Below are 20,395 nucleotides of genomic sequence, written 5' to 3'. Positions count from 1 at the left end.
TGCATTGGAGAAGGAAACGGCAACCCACTCCAGTGTTCTTGCCTGGAGAATCCCAGGGACAGAGGAGCCTGGTGGGCTGCCGTCTATGGGGTCGCACAGAGTCGGACACGACTGAAGCGACTTAGCATCAGCAGCAGCATAACCCAGTAGAAGTGACAGTTTTCAGACAGTTGTTGGGTTGTTGCTTCAGGGAAAGAGGAATGCCCTAGTGTTCTGTGTGAGGCAACATACAATTCTAACCACTTCTTTCCTCTATTATTATGTTCTCTGGTCTGTTTGCAGTTGACATTTTCACCAAGTGCCTGATCTCTGGCATCGACAGTCCCTCCTAAGGGGCTGTGAGCCACGGGGGGATGCCCACGATGGCTTCCTGCACATCTCCACCAAGTTGTGTCCTTACCCAGCTTCTGAAGTTCAGACTCTGCAGTGATTTATTTAGGCTCAACTGTCTTTCCTGGACACCTACACTCAACATCATTTCTGGAACGCCTGCTTTGACTAAGCACTGAAGCACGTGATCAGACCTCCCAGACATCCTCCTCACTTAACTAATCCAGCTGCTCAGAGGACTCCAAGCTCTCTTCTATTTCTACCAAAGTGGAGTTTTTCCTTACCATGTTCTAACAGCTGGAGAAACGACTACCCCCCAGCTCCCATTTTTCTTCTAGTTATGCAGCATTTTATCCCAAATAACAGTCTCTAAGACATAAACTGCCTTTGATAGAAGCTTTTCTATCAGTTTTGGAAAAGTAGCCCACTCAGCAACTATTGGGGCTTCCCTGGGGGCTCAGATGGTAAAGAATCTGCTTGAAATGTGGGAGACCTGGGTTTGATTCAGGTTTCTCCAGGGTTGGGAAGATCCTCTGGAGAAGGGAATGGCAACCCATTCCATTATTCTTGCCTGGAGAATTCCATGGACAGAGGAGCCCGGTGGACTACAGTCCATAGCGTTGTACAAAACTGGACAAGACTGAGCGACTTTCACTTCACAGCAACTGTAATCAGCTTTCTTAATGATCACTGTCAGCTACTTTCAAAGTTCCTCAACTAACAACATGCAAGAAACTATCCAAGACTCTTAAAAATTTCTATCTAAGGATCCAATAAATACTAACCTTTTTTTGTGTTTCCTGTTTCAGTCCCTTCTTTGTTTACAACGAAACCTTGTGGTCCTCTCTACCATGGGGCACAACCCTGGCTTCTCTCCAGATGCATACCCTCCCATACGGGCTCTGTTAGGGTCTGTCTCTGCTTTCCTGACCCTTACAGAGTGGTTCCATATCCCATTCAGCTTTCCTTGTCAGTAAAATAATGGTTAAACAACAGGTTAAAGAGAAACCAAAAACATAATATTTTCCCATCACTCCAACATAAATATTTTAATACTCTATATTTACTACTTTTCTAAGTCTATATTTATTTTTCATTTTTGCAAAGATAGGGGCTTTTCTTTTATCATTTACATTGTAGCTCTTTATCTTGCTACAGAATCTTTTTTTTCTAATGGTTACATAATGTTCTATTTGAAAAGGGATCATGTATAGTTTCTTTGTTCTTATAACTAACACTGTGTGAACATCTGTGAGTGTTATATATTTTATCTCTTTGGTCCCAGGGCCAATGTGATGCTAGTGGTCAGATTCTGTGCTGGTTGGAACAATGGATCTAGATTAGTCTTTCTGGGTTTGAATTTTGGCTTTTCCATTTACTAGCTAGTGATTCCAGGCAGGTCTCTGGTTTTATAATCTGTGAAATGGAGACCATTAAGAGTGCTTACTTCAAAACATTGTTATAATTAATATATATAAATATATATAAAACACACAGAACAATTCAATAAGTATTAGTTACTATTATTATCATCACTATGACAACAGGAGGAGCTCAAATTTTGAGCTGTGGCTTCTCCTTTGAACTGTTAAATTCTTGGGAGAGGAACTTCTGGTTCAGAAGTTATAAATGTTTTTAGGGACTGGCCTGTTTTCCTTGGGATTTGATTCTGTGAGATTTAAAGAGCTGGCTACGGTTGCTGCGTTGGCTTGATGTAGACTAAAGAAATGTTTAAGTTGTAGTTAGGGATGAAGTTACCGGCAAACGCCTTTTAGAAAACCGTTTCATAGTAACACCTACATTTTTAACTCAAGATCCTTATGCTTTAATAACATCTTACTTCACTATTTATGAACTTCCCAGGTGGCCCTAGTGGTAAAGAACCCGCCTGGCAATGGAGAAGACGTAAGAGACATGCGTTTGATCCCTGGGTCGCGAAGATCCCCTGCAGGAGGGCATGGCAACCCACTCCAGTATTCTTGCCTGGAGAATTAGATGGACAGAGGAGTCTGGCAGGCTACAGTCCACAGTGTTGCAAAGAGTCGGGATAGGGCTGAAGTTACTTAACACGCACACACCACCATGTACCATTCCTTTCTAGCAGGACCTGATGGTAGAAAGGTGTAAAACTGACTGGAGTGGGCCTGTGGGCTGGGTGTGATCCGCGGTGGTAACAGCTGCCTAAAGGCAGTCTCCTCCTAAACCTGGCACAACACTAGAAGCGTCTTCAGCTGAAACAAGGGCACGCATCTGGCTGAGGTCCCTCGTCACTTTGTAAAACCCAGACTTCCCTTCTGGTAGGGAGTAAGTTTTAGTTTTGGATCTGCAAGCCAGTCCTCACCCCAGTGGCCTCCCAGGATGGTTCCTGTGCTTCTGCTTTCTCGGTGATGATTTACTCATGATTTACCTTTGGAGGGAACATCTCAACAGAACGTGCATTCGGACTCTGCTCTATTGTACGCATTGGGTGAGGGATACGGGAACCATCACAATCCCAGAGGTCTGATCACACTGTCCTAAAGGTACCAGGACCATCGCACATGTCTTCAAGTATTTCTTTTGTCCTAGAGTTGCCCAAATTTTCTGTTTTTAACAGAGTAAATGAAGCTTAAGCCAAACGTGCAGGAAACGAAATGGACAATAAAAGCCCTTGAAAGATGTCCAGCCTTTTTTACTAGATTTGTAATTTTTCCTCTAAAACATCACCTTTTCTGCCTTCTGGCACTGAACAAGGCCCAAATAATTTTACCTATATACAGAACATTCCAGAACATGGGTAAAAGCAGTTTTCAAGCCCTGCCGGGCATATACCCAAACTGAAAAGTCAAGGTAACACAGAAAGCAGATGTAAAACAAGCTGGGGTCTTTGGATGGAGCCAGCCAGCAGTCACATATGCACTTCACTAGAGCTCCTTCGCCTGCACAGGAGAAGCTTCAGGCAATGCGGCAGAATGAAGCCAGCGTGAGGCTGGGAATCTAACAAGCAATTGCATATCCAGTGACTAGGCACTTTTTTTCTTAAAAAAAACAAAAAACAAAAAACCAAAAGACTCTCTGCCCCGACCACACTAGGACGTCTTCACATTCCATTAATGTCACGGAGAGGTCCAGAAGGAGGGACGTGATCATACTGCCTTCTGCAGCACTGGATATGCATGTGGCCTTTGTCCATGGGGTGTGTGTTGTGGGTGCAGGGCAAGCAGCCCTAGGAGAGTTCCAGCTAACATGCCATATGCATTTGCACTCTCTTCCAGGAAGGTACTGGAAGAACATTTTTCAGACAAATCTCTGAATCATGACCATGAGTGACAGTGTCTTTGCCTTGGGTACATCTCCTAATTTGGACCTCAGTTCTACCCATCTCTCGTTTCTAACATTCACTGTGTGGGAAAGCACCACTATACTATTTCTCCATAACGGAATTTTTATCAACCCAATAGGACATACTGCTTTTAAATTTCTATGGAATTCACCTAGACTGTTTCACAAAGAAGTCACTGTCTCACAAAGAAGTTCTTTTATCCTCATGGTCCTTTCAAGTAAATGTGACTAAGTGCAAACCAGCTAGCACTCAAAACCAAGGTAAATCCAAACAAAAGAAAATGCTTCAGTATTTTCAGAGAAAAGTGAGAGCCTGAGTGCGGAGAAGGATAGAAGGAAAGGCATTCTGAGAAATTTCTTTTTCAACATAAATTGTAATGTATGCTTGAAGAATCTGCCATAAGATAAAGCCTTTGTGAAAATATGGTAATATCAGACACAAAAGCACAAGATTTTTTAAAAAGCAGCTTCAGAAAGAAGACTGTATAAAATGTTGTGATGTGGTTGAATGATTTTTATGGAACTCTAAACATGCATTACCAGGCCCCACATAGGGCACCGAGCTACAACACCCTGGCATGAAGACAGTGCTGGCAGACGGATGGGTGGTATTGGAGAAATGACATAGCTGAGCTCCTCTTGCTTTGCCATCTAGAGACTTTCTCTCTAGTGTCACGCAATGAGTTAACTGCTCAGTTTGCTAATTTTCAAAAAGTGTCTTTGGGGGACTGTGTCTAATGTGTGTTTCTTTTCTATACTTGGTTCCAATGTCACATGCAAATCACCAGTCATGCAAGAATCAGAGTACTCTGACAGAAACCAACCTGGATAATTCTGCTTATGCCAGCTCAACAACTTGCATCATTAAATAAACCATCCTCTGACTGCATTTATGAAATGTTATGTCTGCCTAGCAATAAGCCTACACTATTTAAACATGAAAGTGGAGGCCCATTCAATTTACCCTTGTCTGACAATATTCTTTCTTTTTCACCTGGTTCTACTGAAAGTATATGCACTCCATGAAGAAACCCATGTGCAGAGCAGTCAGTCAGGTAATTGGAGGGGAGAGAGAGGCATTAATAAACAGACTGTAAGTCAAAGATAATTCTTGTATTTACATGGACAGAAAACAATCCAGAGATGTTAAAAATGGTTTCAGTTCTGGTGTGGGTTCTCCAGTCCACTGGAGACTTGTTTTGGGGAAAGGTTGTTTATTGAACAGTGGGCTTCCCAACCTGCACTGTACATTTCAAACTCCTGCCAAAACAGCAGCTCAACCACTTATAGGCAAAATCTATCCCAAAAGGCCATCAAAAGAGCCAGCCACGAATCTTGTGATAAGCACTCCATCTGGAAAACGCTCTTGAAAACCCTTGGGTAAACCTCTGCTGGTCCAGGGCGATGCACAGGCTTTGGTGCCTCCCGCAAAATTAAAATACAAAACACAGCCCTCGCCACTAAAGAACTTGTAGTCTAGTCGGGAACCAATACTGAAACACAGGAGAGACCATCACACATCAGAAAATGGCATAAAGTTAAGTCCTGGTTCAAAGAGAACGGCTTGATCACACAGCTATCCTCCCTAGGGGATGCTCCTCTTGGAGAAGGAACTGATCTGGTTCTTACACACCCCCTCTGACCCTCAGCACTCCTTGGAAGAAACTATTCATCATTAGCTGCAAAGGTGCAGAGAATCCTACAATCATTTATGTGTGGTTTGGAAATCAGGTCTTTTTTGTTTTTTTTTCCTAGAATGGGTGTGACCAACAATCTTCAAATCTACTTCAAAGAAAACAGTTAAATGACACAACCATGAAGTCCTTTGGAGAAAAAAGGAAACTGGCCAACCTCAATTCATGACATGCTGAGATCTATTTTACGCGGGGAACTGGCAGATCTTATCTTAGGCTGATACAACATCAAATAAAAGGGTGCTGTGGTGTTTTTCCTTCTTGAAATTCCCCTGTTGCATTCAAGAACAAGCTGACAAAGTAAGGAGCTCATAGGTGTGTGGATGAGCAGCCCTTCGAAGAGACTCATGTAATTCTCTGGGGTCCTGACTATGCAGAGGACGGCAAGGGGAGGGAGTAGGGCACGGGGGCAGCTGTGTGCAGGGGCCTTGCAAGGCCTGCAGGGCAAGGTTGACAGAAGGCTCCCACGTATGAAATCTTTCCCTTGTCTTTACTTAGTTGGAAGGTAAAAACAATCCCTTCTTGTTTTCTTTAATTTCAACTCAAAAGAAAACTGCCTAAGAAAAACAAAAAAGGAAGCTTTTTCACAAGGTTGAGTTCCTTGAAAGAATGTACTACCAGGTCTTGTATTTTATGCTTCAAACTCATGTCAGTAGGCAGTTCAAGCTCCCATACAGCCATGCAAACTGTATCCTATCAGGTTTTGGTGTTAAAGGATGCAATTAAGTTCATGGGATCACACATACTTGTAAGTTCTCTATGAAGTGGGACTCACCCGGATACCGAAACTAAAGTGAATCCCTAACCTTAATCATCAGCCATCCAATTAAAGATGGAGCCTTAGAGCTACAGGAGAATAAATACTAAACACTCGTTACACATGCGCATATAGAAACATCTTCCAGTTTGTGGTCAGCCACTTGCACGCCAGCTTGTAAACAGTGTTGTCTTGGTAAGTTTATGCAAAATAACAAACAGTTGTTGGTGCTTAGTAAGGTTCAAGTACTGAGCTAGGCATGAAAACCGCAAGATGAGAAAACAGGCTCTGCCTTCAAGGAGCTCAGTTTAGTGCACTGACATGTGTAAACCTGTTAAATTAAATGCTGCCCTCCAGGTGGGTGTCCTCAGGGAGCAATGCAGATGGTGACCCAATGGGAACAGAGAAGGCTGCTGAAGTGGGGAGGCAGGCCTTGACCAGAGTCTTGAGGGGTGAGGAGGGAACAGCCAAGTTAAAGGGGATGGAAGTGAAGCCATCTGCTTAGGACTGCGGTGTGGGAGCAGTTTAGGGAGAGGGCTGTGCAAACTGGTGAACACTGTGAAGAACTACAGTTTAGGTAAGGGTGAGAGGCTGAGTGAGGCCCAGGGATGCTGAGGGTCTGGTCAGGCTGGAGCTCACTGTCTCTCAGAGCAGGTTTAGTGGGAGTCAGAGGAGGTGTGATGTTGGAATGCAATCTCCTGAGGTGTACTGTTCTCAGTCAAGACAACACAGGTCAGAGCAACGGCAGGAGGAGGCTGCAGAGAAGCAGATGGAGGGCCATCGCAGCTGAGTCCAGGCGCTATAAGCAGGGAGGGCTCACACATGCTGAAATCATCCAGAACAAAGGCAGGAGCTGGGGTAGAAAGTACCATCGTCCTCGATGGATATGACTGAATGACAGGATACTTACTGAATGATAAGGTGTGCTAGAGGATGCCTTTAGCATCCAGGGAGGAGAGGTTTCCAATCCTCTGCAAGGCACACAGCTTCCTTACCAGTACGTCTGCTTCCATTCATATATATATTTTCATTTTACACATACATATTCATTTTATTTTTTGAATTAAAAGAAATTCATGAAGGTACAGTGATTTACTGTGTTGTGTTAGTTTCTGCTGTACAGCAAAGTGTATCAGTTATACACATACACATATCCCCTCTTTTAGATTCTTTTCCCATACAGATCATTACAGAGAACTGAGTAGAGTTCCCTGGGCTAAACTGCAGCTTCTTATTTGTTGCTGTTTTCCAGGTGTGTCCTACTCTTTCACCACCCCATGAACTGTAGCCCACCAGGCTCCTCTGTCCTTGAGGTTTCCCAGGCATGAATACGGACGGGGCTGCCATTTCTTTCTCCAGGGGATCTTCCTGACCCAGGGATCAGAACCGTGTCTCCCGCAGGTCTCCTGCATTGCAGGTAGATTCTTCACTGCGGAGCCACCGGGGGAGTCCAGTTCCTATTCGTCATCTATCTTATATATGGTATAGTAGTGTGTATCTGTCCCCTTCTCCCTCCCCCTTCTCCTCACTTTCCTCCCTGGTAACCATGAGTTTGTTTTCTACATCTGTGACTCTATGCTTCCATTCACATTTAAACAGCTGGGAGAAATGAATTTTGAAGTCTTTTTGGAGATCCAAAGAAATAAACTTTAAAGAGCTAAATGAGGAGTGTTTTGTTCTTGATATAAGAGTCACCACATCCTAAAATTAGAAATAACAGAAAAGACTACTAACATAATTTTAGACAAACAACATACCAGAAACTCCGGGTGGTGTCTTAATGAATTTTCCATTAAAATGACCAATAACAGCTTCACACTTTTCTGTTGATTCCATCCTATTTATACATAAAAATAAGACATAAATAATCAAAGATATCTTAATTTTCACTTTGTTCAGTGCACATGAATACAATCTTATAGGGTTATTTGATACAAATGAAACCTAACAAAAAGTGAGTGATAAGAAAAAGTGGATTTATTCTGTCTTTAAGTGTTGTTTGTGTGCTTTCATGATAAAATGAAAACTTGATAACCAGATACCTTCAGAATCATAAAAGAAATAAAATGTACCTTTAATCAAGCATGCAAAATATTTAACTTTTTTCTACTTGTTGAAATTATAAACAATACATAATAGCTTTATTAGTTATGATACTGAAATCAATAACAAAAATACCAGTTTAAACTACAAGTGTATTTAGTGCTGCTAGGATACTGCTCATTTTAGAGATGGTCCTTCCTTTAAAACGACAGACTTAAAAGTCATGAAATGAATTGGGGTTGAACAGAGGATGTGTCTTACAAGTTTTTCACCTTAGCTTCAAGTTTAAAATTAGTGAAGTCAATCATGCTCCTTCTTGGCCTTCTTGGCTTTAGAGGAAGAATTAAAGGATGGAGCCTGACAACTTATTCTACATCTGCAGAAACATTTCAGGGGAATTAAATAATTTTGATTTATTTTTCTTTAATGGAGGAAACACTGAAAAATCTGCTCAAAATGCACTGCACTCCTGGACTACCCAGAATAGTTGCACTTTGATTTTAATGGGTGGTAATAGTGGTAATTAAAAAGCATTAGAATTTAACTGGGTTCCATCTTTGGATACAGAAATGAAAGTCCTTGATCTGCTTTCAGAAGAACACCCACAGAGGGATGATTTTCAGATGGCGCTGGGTCTTTCATTGGTTCACCTGATCCTTTTAACCCCTGAAGTGCACAATGGGTTCTGGCCTTGGTGACTTTCCACTTGTAGAATATTTTAGTTTTATTATAAAATCATCTGGTCTAACAGAAAGAGCAATGGGTTGAGAGCCAGAAGAACTAAGTACTAGACCTTGCTTCATTGCTTGGCAACTCCGTGACAATGTCCTTTCTTTAACTCAATTCTTTTTATATGTGAAAGTGTGAACAATGCTTGCTTTGTTGATCTCACAGGCCTGTGGTAGATGCGACTGTCATCAAACGGGATAATGCACAGGAAGGTAAAAAGTCAGCGATTTCCCCCCCAAAATCAAAGTCAACACTTTAAAACATGTAGACATAATTGGTTACTGCACAGAATTAATAGGTTGCTAAGCGCTGTAAAATCAGTTTTTGTATGTGGGCTTTCAGATTTGAATTATGTCAAAATCAAAGGAAGCAAACTAATCACTGCACTGAAGTACCCTTTCTGGGGAGGAAAGAATAAAAGTAAGATGAAAGAATGAGGATGCTTTAGATATGTGCAACATTTTACTTCTTAAAAAATAATTTGAAGCAAAAACTGTAAAGTGTTATAATGTGTATAACAACTGGTGGTCAGGTGTTTGCTGCACTCTTCTCAATGTGTAAAATATTTCATTAAAAAATCTAATTTACTGATTTTATTGATGATGAACCAAAGTTCTACCTAATGAGATAAAAATACCAATTTATTTATGAAATTTAGGAGCCTGAGATTATTTTTTTAAGCAGTTTAGGCAACCTGATTGAATTGGTCAAAATATTAAGGAAACACACTTGCAAAACTATTGCTCATGTGATATTTCCTTACCCCGAGTCTCCAAATATTTAGGGTCCTCAGGCTCAAGAATCCCAGTGAGTTTTCAAAGAGCTGGGGGAGATGCACATTATTTTTTGTGCATAATTTAAGTTCATGGTACAACTGGCTTCTATAACCCTGGCTTAAATTCTCTCTTCTTGCTCAATTTTTATTCTCCAGGAAATGCAGCAGAACTATTGTTGACATGAAGGTAGGGCAGTAAGCTCACCTAGCAAAGCCAACACCACGACTTGTCCCACTGGAATCGCGTAGTATCCTTGTAGAAATCACTTGTCCAAATGGTTTCAGCATATTTTCAAGTTCTTGCTCATCCATGGACAGTGGCAAATTAGAAATATACAAGTTGGTAGGATCTTGTTCCTGTTGCTAAAACGGAACAGAGAATTACCTGTTAATTTCTAATAGAAGGTGAGATATTTACAGGAACACACTTTTACTTAGCCACTCTCTGAGTTCAGGTCCCTTTAAAGTACTAGCAAGTGAGAGCACTTGCTACAGAACATCCGAGTCACCCTCAACACTCAACAACAGTGTCTGAAGCTTGGACAATCTGGTGAGGTCAGTCACGATCCCACCAAACCATTCTTGGCAGGTTTGGAAGTGGAAGTGCTGGCAGGCGCTGCTAAGTTGGAGAGGATGCCCTCATGGAAGTACAAGTCTTAGCTGTTTGCAGTGTTCTGCAAAATAACTAACCTTGCCTCCACTACTATTTTTAGGAGCCCATTTCGGGCACACTATTGCACAGATGGTGGTTACTGCTAATAATTCGATCCAGAGACACATGATGGATTCTGGACCAAGTCATCCAAATTCAGTGGTGGTTTGCCCAAATTCCCTTCGTTTGCTCTATGGTGGAGTCATTACCTTGATCTATGATCACCAAAGGAAAATAAAGGGACTTAAGCTAACAAAAACAAAAAAAACCTACAAAGCCATACAAAATGAAAGACTAGAGGCAGAGCAAATTTTTTTAGAATCTGGATAAAGCTAAACTCAAGTGTAGAAGGGGGTAGGGCATTCTGGGAAATCTTTGCTATTCAAAGAGTGATCCAGGAGCCAGCTGTGGTGGAATTACCTGCAAGCTTTCTAGAAATGTAGGATCCCAGGTCCCATCCTAGACTAATGTTATCAGAAACTGCATTTTAACAAGATCTTCAGGAAGTACAAATGCATATGAAAGTCTAAGAAATAACAATTAGACCATTTCCCACTCACCCTTCCATTGCGGAAGTAAAATCAGCTGAAATCAAAGATAAGAACTGAGTTTTCTGAGAATCAGTAACTGCTATGTATAATTTTGCCTTTTTATACAGTTCATGGGGTTCTCACAGCAAGTATCTTGACTTACGAAGAGTTTGGTGTTAAATCATGAGGAAATAAGTTTACATGACAACTAGAATATTTTCTGAGCAAATAAAAATTCACCATGGCAATTATGAGATTAGGATGGTCTTAACTTTAAGATAGGCTTTCCTTTGATATTATTAACCAACTGTATCTTTACATATTGAATTATGAAAGTTTATGATTTTAACAAGCACTATTGTGCTGTGCTTCAGATGTGTCTGACTTTGTGACCTATGGACTGTAGCCCACCAGGTTCCTGTCCATGGGATTCTCCAGGCAACATTAAAGTGGGTTGCTATGCCCTCCTCCAGGGGATCTTCGCAACCCAGGAATTGAACCCATACCTCTGGCATGCTTCTGCACTGCAGGCAGGTTCTTTACCCACTGAGCCACCTGGGAAGCCCAACAAGTACTATTAGCAAAGTCATTAATTGATGTTTTAGTCTTAGGCATCAGAAAAGTGCACTCATCATATTTTAGATTTTCAAAATTACAGTACTTTAAAAATATATGTGGAGTATACAAATGTTTGGATTTGTACAGTCGCTACTTTCAAATGTTATTCTGGCATTAATTAAACATGAAATAAAACTTCTCCTTTTAGATAATCTGCAAGTAAAAGTGAATACTGATCTTTCATGCTATATCTAAGTTGTAAGACTTAAAACAGTAATCTGGTATCCCAGGGGAAGGGTAAAACACCCTGGTAGTTCCAATAATTAAAGTTATGACAGACTGACAAACTATGGGCAAAAAGTACTCTCTATGACTTCCTGGTTCTGACAGAGGCAGCCTGTAACCCCCAGTCCCAAAGGAATGGAGCAGAAGCTCCCAGCTTCTCAGAGGTGTGCCAGGTGCAGCTGGGTCCAGTAAAAAAAATTTTAAATTTTCAAATGTTCAATAGTAAGCCAAAAACTTAATCTTAGACAGACTAAACAAAAACGGCTACTACCTTTGCTTCTGGCTGAAATTAAAGTCATTGTGGTACTACTGATTACCTTACGCAGAGCAAAAGCTCCCACTGACAATTACATAAAGCGTATCTTTAATATATAAAGATTGCAAAGTGATTTAATAAATGCATAACAATAGATAACAGGCTTTAAAATAAGGGAGAAAACAATATGTTCTTAGGTATCAAAAATTTCAATTCTTTTGAGGTAGGCTAAGAGGTAAAATCTCCATTCCTTATTTCTCCTTCACTCACTACCTCCTCAATTTTGCCCATTTAATTGTACAGCTTCTCAATTAGCTACCGCATGTCAGCTCTAATCTCCTACGTCCCTGAAGCTTTCATGGAGTGTACAAGACTGTATTTGTTCCTGTGGAAGTCTGGTCCTTAGCTGGCAAACACAGATGGGATCCTTTCTTTCTGAAGGTGCGTACTGAGGGGCCCTGTAACCTAACACAGTCCAATAACATTTACAGTGTATCCTGTACATGCCAGACCCTCTTACACAATAATTATGACCCCAGTCCCGTCTTCCAACAGTTTACAGTTAGAGTTGGGGAGATAGAAACACACGAAATGAATGCTGTAATGGAGACGTGAACAAATTAAAATGGGAGGACAAACGGGAGCTTGTCCTTAGTAGGGAACACTTTTCAGGGGGCATGACATTGAGTTGAGACCTGAGAGACACACATAAGGCACGAGGCTAAAAACCAGACTGTAAAAAGCTATCCAAGGAGTTTGACTTTTTTGTCAGTCATCCCTGCTTAAACTTTTCCACTGAAGGAGTGCGGCAGCAAAGAGAATGATTATGTCTCCTGCAAGTGTGTGGGCAATGGAGGAAAGAGCCTTGCTAAGGCTGCACAATTTCCTTGAAGCCTTGTGCTTTATCTGGGAAAAAAAAAAAAAGTATGTGAATGCTGCAATCTACTCCCTAATTATCTGAATTTGTTTCAATATAGAGCAATATTTCTGACCTAATACTTTGGAGTCATAATGACACTCCAGGGAGATAAGCCATATTTATCCTGTAATTTCAGGTATTCTGGTGGCTGAGGGGGGAGGACTAAGAAGGGGGAATCACCGCTAGCAAGCCACGGCCTAAAAAGTGGGGAGCTTCCTGAGGCACAGACGCAAGGGAGTGATGTGATCAAACCTATCTTATTAGAAAGGTTTCTGAATCATGCTTAGTCAGATTCAGAGAAGCTGGGAACTCCCTAATTAAGGAGCATTAAAACACTCCCGGGACAAAGATATGGCATCAGAAATGTTATGTAAGAAACATGTATCATAAATATCATGAGCTTTCCTTTTGGGTTATAATTATTAAAATCTAAATGATGAAATTTAAGAGTATTTAAGAATGTTCATAGAATTTGTCATCGGTGAAGTATTTTCAAAAGAACTAACAATGTAAGGTAACTAAGTGCTTTCTAAATCTGTGTTTTACTTGCTATTATTAAAATATCAATTATTATTAAATATAAATATTCAATAAACATTATTAAATATAACTATTAAATTATTAAAATATTATTCTTTAAAATGCTGATTCAGTTTGAAAGTTTACCAATGAGGAAAAAAAATAATTAAAAGTGCTAAATCAGAATCCAGAAATTGAGCTCCCAAGCCACTCTATGATAGGTAGATAAGGCAGATAGGTAGATTAGGTAGATAGGTAGGTATTTCCTATGATTTTATTATTATTATTTTTTTTACTTTCTTAAAAATCTTTTTTTTTTTTTAAAGTTAAAACCTTACACATGTAAGAATTAAAGATTTCCTATGATTTTAATGCATTTGTTTTCAATAGCAAAAGGTCAGTCAATTAGCTCTTTTCATTGGAATGACCTCCAGGGCTAATCTTATTTATCTTTCCTTTCAAACGGTCAACTTCTTCTGCATACAGTGTAAAAAAAAAAAAAAAAAAAAAAAATGAGAAGCAACTCCAACCTGGCAGCAATGGCCACAAAAATATCTAATCATGATACATTTACAGTAAACAGAACATACAGTACTTGTAGTAAGGGGAGTGGTTCTTGAATAAGGGCAATATTGCGCCTTTAAATCAGGGACAACCATAACTCTGTTTTATGACATGCAATGCTATGTCTGAAAAAACAATTACTCTGTAAATTATGGGTGGTCAGACATAAAAATGCGGCCAATAGGCCTCTTTATATCCCAAGGCGTGGAAAAGGTTCAATGGCTTCTCTAACAAGTAGAAAACTAGATCCCACATTGGCCATGAGAGGGATAAATGGCTACTAATGTTCACTTGAGTAGAAAAGTAGGGCTCAGAGGTCCCACATGGTGTAAAGCACTCAGTCATCATCTGAAAGAAATTAACAAAAACCTCCCTGTGCATGTGGAATGGTTCCTAAAATGCAAGAAAGGGACTTGGCAGGAAGACCAGACATCTGTTTTCTCTTGTACTGAATAGGTTCACCAACCAGCAGATAGCTGCTTATGGGCATGTGAATGCAAACTGCTTGAAGCATGGTAGACCTCTGTGTGGAAGGGCGATTAAATTTCTGCTCCTTTGACTGCCTATTTACTGAAAAAAATTGCAAGCGTACCAGTAGGCAAATAACATGGAATGATGTGCTGACCCCCCGCAGGCTGGAAGAGGTACTGCTGAAAGGCCCACAGAAATCTCTATTAACCAATGTTGATTTGAGTTTCATATCTTTTCAGCTCGTTGTCTGGGGTTTGTTTTTTCTTTTCATAGATTCTGAGTCTTTTATTTTGAAAAATGCACATATTTGAAACAAATGCCCAGTGTAACATAAATGGGAATGACCCTGAGCCTGTTGGAAAACCTTTTGGTAAATTTCATCAGGGTACTCAATGGACAGAGCTCAATAAATATAATTTTTAAATGGTCCATTCTTATCGCTCCGTATCTGCCCAAGCTGGGAAGTTTTTCTCGTGCTTAATTGGCTTCTTTGATCATCAACAAAACAAACATTTAATATCTACCATATGCCAAGTACTAAGCGAGGCACTGAAATTAAAACACGAGTAAGAAAATCACTGTTGTCCAAGGCTCTCCATTTGTAGTTTTATAATTCAGTTTTGAATATTTGTGGAGTCCTTTTTCAACTCAGGTAGCCAAAATGTCAAACAATATTATATCCCCCCTCACCTACTAATGTCCCTGAATTTTTCTAATTATGCAAAAGGGCAAGGCTTTAATATGTGGCAATGTGAATTTTCAAAAACTTTATAGTATCCAGATTAATTAAAGGAAGTGGACAGTGACAGGTGTCTTCTCACCCAAACATAGGAGCCAGGCCTAAACTTTTACAAATTGTCTCCACCAAAAGGTACAAGTCAGATAATCCTGTATCCAGACGGCATAAAGGGGCCAAGTTAACTCCCCATACTCACATCCATGGTTCTATGGCACAGAACAATGGACCCTCTTCCATTTAAAATACCTTTTGTAACTTTAATGATATAATAAAAAAGAAATCAGGTCCAGGAAACTCAGTCATTCTATAGAGACCTGAAGAAATTCACGATGTGCAGGATGTTGGCACACTGCCAGTGTCTCTGAACCCCTGCATTGTTCATTCCCCTCAGATGATGGAGGAAGGGATCATTTTTCCTAGCCAATTTACAGTCCCAAGCTGCCTAAGGAGGTCTTTGAACAGTGCTCATTATCAGTCCACGGGAAAGCTGGCATTCAAAGCGCACTGTTGACATGGGACATACAGTGCCAATCTATACCCACTCTGGCTCTGACTAAATGCATTGTGAAGACTTCTTCAAACAGCATATAGTTAATATACTACGCTACTCAATATCACTGGTACTGAAAAGATGCCTAGGTTCGTGCTCATGAGGCCTCTCTAAATAAGGCCTCTGCATTAGCCCCAGTAGATTGTTAAAGCAGGCCTCTTTCTAACTTTGTTTCAGCAGAAGTCACCAAAAAAAAAACCCCCAAAAAACAAAAAACGGGTGTCAGGCACATCCACATGCTAGAGCGAGAAACCAGACCTCCTAAACAGAGTCTGCATAGGAACTGGCTGAAGCCTGGTTTTGGATGCTCAGCTGACCACCCACCTTCTGTCTGCCTGGGAGAGCCTGAGGAGGCTGGGAATGAACACGCAGGTGGAGAGAAACACTGATGTGTTCCACGTTCCAACTAACTGGGCTTCTTCCTGCACCCTCCCTCCCCTGCCCACCACCAGCCAAGCAAGAAGGGCTTCAAGAGACCCCTCATGAGGCCTGGTCTGTGTCCTCTGGAGCTTGGTGGATACAATGGATCAATGTCTGGCTTAAGCCTGAGGAATCTACAAGGCAAAAGGCTGACTGAAGGGGCCTATAAGTGTGATTGGGAGGTAACTAGTTTCCCACAGACAGCTGGCAGCCAGATCAATGTGGGCCACACAAGACGGAGTTGGCGCAGGGTTGTGTTAGATCCACCCAGGAAGGCTGTCCTGAAGGACAAGAAGGTCCAAGAAGAAAAGGACTGAAGGCCGACCCTTGGATCCTCAGGAGCTGAGGACACGTCTTCTTTAGGGTGAAGGAACCACAGGGGAGAGAGCAGAGCATTCTACCAGGGAAAGCATCAGTTTTCTGCCCAGAGAAATCAACACCACATCACATAATTGTCAGGTCAAGAAGCTTTCCCATCCCTTACCACTGTTCCAACCTGGGATGGGTAAGAAACCACAGCTAGCTATGGAAGAGTGAGAAAAACACACATTTGGAAAATAGGAAAGAACGAACCATGTTCCCATCCCAGGACAAGCTTACTAGTTAGAGCAGACCAGAACTGGGGGGCCGGCAGAAGTTTTAGTATTATATGGCACACAAAACTTTGTCAAATAAACAGGACTGGACATTTCAGTTACGGGCCTCATACACTTAGCATTGGAAATGTGTTGTCGAAAAATCAGACATTCAGCATCAAAACGTTAACCATGTGTTATACATCTGTGTGTGTGCTTGTAGACACATAATAGAAGGTTGTATTGGGATGTATTAATAATATTTCACATTATTTCAAGAAAAAAAGCATAATGCATTATCATTAATTACAACCTCCAATTTCCTAAAATGTCACTAAATACATGTCTTATAAATCTGTGTGTGTATATGTGTGTGTTTGGAAACATGTAAAAGACTGTCTTATTGGGATGTAAACTTATAAAAATATCACCTCTTGATCACCAAATTATCAGTGTGTGGTGTTTAGCAGACAACTGCTTTGTAAGCTGTGATTTCTCTTAGCACCAGCAACATCCAAGACGCACATCCCTTTTGCTGACTCTCAGAACTGAGTTTTCAAAACCTTTACACAATTCTGAGATTTTATTAACCATATCTGGAATATAACTTGAGATCTTCCCCTTAAACATCTTATTTAAAATATTGTATTGAGGTTGGTGTAAATACATAAGGGAATGGCTGAAAATGTATTTAAAGACAATTATATTCCCCAAAGTTTGGACATGAAAAAAATCATGTCCAAAGAAAAAAATTAACCAAAAAGGCCTGAAATGAAAGAAGCAACTGAAGGGACTTTTCAAAATAATAAAGAGTTGCCAAAAAAGTCATGGGATCTGCCCTAGATTTTATCCATGAGAGGAAGAAACTTATCCATGAGAGGAAGAAACAGGAGCTTCACAGAGTAGAGGAAATGGACAGAACAGAGGGAAAAATACAGTTCTTTTCTGATCATGCCTTCAAAGTCCTGCTTAGAAAACGTGGTTACCCACGGTTTACAGATACATATTAAACATTCTGTAAACCATACACAAGTATTGCATATTACAGTTAAACATACTAAAGCCTCATGATCACCGTCTTTCAACAACACCACAAGAAGGTGCTCTATACTATGGACAAATAATTTAAAAATCAGGGTGCCCTTACTCTAGAGAAGATTGGTCCTTAGTATTTACAGTTTATTTTAGCTTCTTACTCTGGACTTTATCTTATCCCAAAGGTCTAAAAATATTAAAAGTCAAGGATAACTTTAGAAAGGTGATGAAAGTGTTAGTCACTAGGCTGTGTCCGACTCTTTGTGACCCCATGGACTGCAGCCCACCAGGCTCCTCTGTCCATGGGATTTCCCAGCCAAGAATACTGGAGTGAGTAGCCATTCCCTTCTCCAGGGGATCTTCCTGACCCAGGGATTGAACCTGGGTCTCCCACACTGCCGGCAGATTCTTTACCATCTGAGCCACCAGGAAAGCCCCTTTCATCAACTCCTGAAATCTTGATTCATGTTGATTCTTTTAGTTAAGGGAAATCGCTATTCTGGTAGCTGCATATTTGTCCTTCAACAGCTTTAAGGACTTAGCAGGTAACTTTTTTCACCCAGGGTTCTTAACTTTCATAAATCTCCTTCCCTTATGGAAATGTGAGTGCTCCTCAGGGAGAGATCACAAACTACTCTTCAGAAGAAGCAGAGGACAGCACAAAATTACTTTGTACTTCAAGAAACTGGATAATAGAAAAGTATTGATCTTTTGAAAAGAGTAAGTGTACTAGGTATGAAAAAATCCAAGTTTACATTCAGGCAATAAAACCTGGAGCACAAACAACACTTCTATGATAAGAGTTCATTGAAACTGTAGAATTATTAATTTCATTAATAATCAATGTCTAAAAATGTCTCTCTTATACAGAGGAAATATTATCTGTAGCTGACACTGCATTACAACTACTAGTATATTTGTATAAGCCTACATATGTGACAAAGTGTATTATTCTTTCAGAACATGACATTCTGAAGTACTTCTAAAATGTATTAATTCCTTAAACATTGAAAATTTAAAATTATTTTTAAAAATAAAGTACAGAGCTTTAGTCCACAAGTACCCAATTACCTGAGAAAATCTGATGCTACTTCTCCGTTTACTTATGGGGTTACATAATCTGCTATGTAAAATTTTATACAGTTGTAAAATTCTTTTTCACACATAAAATTATGAGGAATTGTCTTTGGCAAAACAGCTGCTACTGAGGATGTGAAGGCAAGGGGCAAATGTCCCCAGGCACCTGCGACTCGCTGGGATGGAAGGAGAACTTGGATGGTGACAGGAAAAGCCATGTGCCCAGATTCAGAACCCAAGCCAGAGACTGGAGGAGTAAGTACTAGCTCTCAACTCACCTTTGCCATTTGAGCTTGAACCCCACTTGCCTTTAGGGCAGACACAGCCTTCTGAGCGGCTGCAGGACTGTCAAAGTCAACAAAACCATAACCTGAAACGCAAAACACAATTAGTGTTTAAGCTGTTATTTTATGATTATGTAAAGGGGGAAAGGATGACTCCTTTTGGTCTCTGAGGCAGGCAACAGAAATCAAAGCCCTGACGTCTGACAGTCCCAAGCTTTATAGCCGTACTGCAACGTCCTCCCCAAGCTGTCTGTCCCACCTATCTGGGCTAGGTAAGTTTCCCTTCAAAGGTTAAAAAAAAAGGAAAAAAAGAGAAACCAGTTTATTTCCTTTTTCAGATCTTTTTCTCAAGTATCTGTACTTGCTGGGGTGAGGCAGGGGATTGGGGAGGAAGACATCCAAGTTATCAATCAAGATTAAAAAAAACACGGGGGGGGGGATCAACTTCAGGAAAAGAGTAGCATTTTTAATAATTTGGTAAGAAAGATGGAGCTATCCTACAGAGCTTACAAATATTTGTTTATTCTGTAAACTGCATTTTTGAAATAAATTTAGTATAACAATTGGATACTCCAAATATAAAATAATCTACATATTAGAACTTATTTTAAAATATTACTTATTTATCTAAAATACAGCTCACAATCTCTTCAAAATAAATAAAGGGCAGTGGGGATATGGCTCCAGAAACCCTAAGTAGCTGTTTTGGTGTTCCTGGCCTAAAGTCTAAAAACAAAACATAATAAAGCAAACAAATAAACAACATCCTAAGAGAGGCCCTGGTTCAAAGCTTATTTATCCATAGCTTTTCAAACATTTTTAAACAAGCTGGTCAGCTATTTTCCCTGGCTATAACAAATCAAAAGCAGGAAATTAGAGGAAAGAGGGGTCAGGTTGAGGATAGGGCTGCTACAAAATCATATGGATGGTACCTAGTGAAAACTAACAGCAACCAATAAAAGAGGAAAACAATATAAAGAGCAGGCGTTTACAGAGCACCTGAGCAACCGTTCAACGAACCTACCAATCCCATAAGCATCACTGTATTAAATCAGGCCATCACTTTGCCACTGTGATAAGGCTTAAATTCTTAAGAAAAGGTGCAACTGTATTTAAAAGCACATCAGTGAAATGATCAGGGTTCCAGGCAAAAATATCAACAGCGATCTACTTGGGACTCAAACAGATTATAAAATTAATGTTAAATGAGTAAGAATATTTTGAAAAAGGAAAGTCTTGTCTGGAAGTTACACAGAAGAGGGGCCAGGCCTATCATTTATTTATAGATATTATAAAGCTACAGTAATTTAGA

At 40.3% G+C, this 20,395-nt stretch overlaps 1 protein-coding gene across 2 annotated transcripts in view; it reads right to left on the bottom strand.

Moving 5' to 3' along the window:
- Positions 1 to 20,395, bottom strand: part of RBMS1 (RNA binding motif single stranded interacting protein 1) — a 217,832-nt gene that overhangs the window by 15,380 nt on the left and 182,057 nt on the right. For both annotated transcript variants that reach the window (XM_052657381.1, XM_052657390.1), the window contains exons 4-6: positions 19,078 to 19,169; positions 9,855 to 10,012; positions 7,860 to 7,939 (exon numbers count right to left, since the gene is read on the bottom strand). In XM_052657381.1, the coding sequence (XP_052513341.1) occupies positions 7,860 to 7,939; positions 9,855 to 10,012; positions 19,078 to 19,169 (330 nt within the window). The remainder of the gene's footprint in view (positions 1 to 7,859; positions 7,940 to 9,854; positions 10,013 to 19,077; positions 19,170 to 20,395) is intronic.

This window comes from Budorcas taxicolor, chromosome 2 (assembly GCF_023091745.1).
Source record: "Budorcas taxicolor isolate Tak-1 chromosome 2, Takin1.1, whole genome shotgun sequence".
In the NCBI taxonomy this organism is placed as follows: domain Eukaryota; kingdom Metazoa; phylum Chordata; class Mammalia; order Artiodactyla; family Bovidae; genus Budorcas; species Budorcas taxicolor.
The sequence above is the reverse complement of the archived record's forward strand: the minus strand, read 5'-3'. Positions and strand labels throughout refer to the sequence as shown.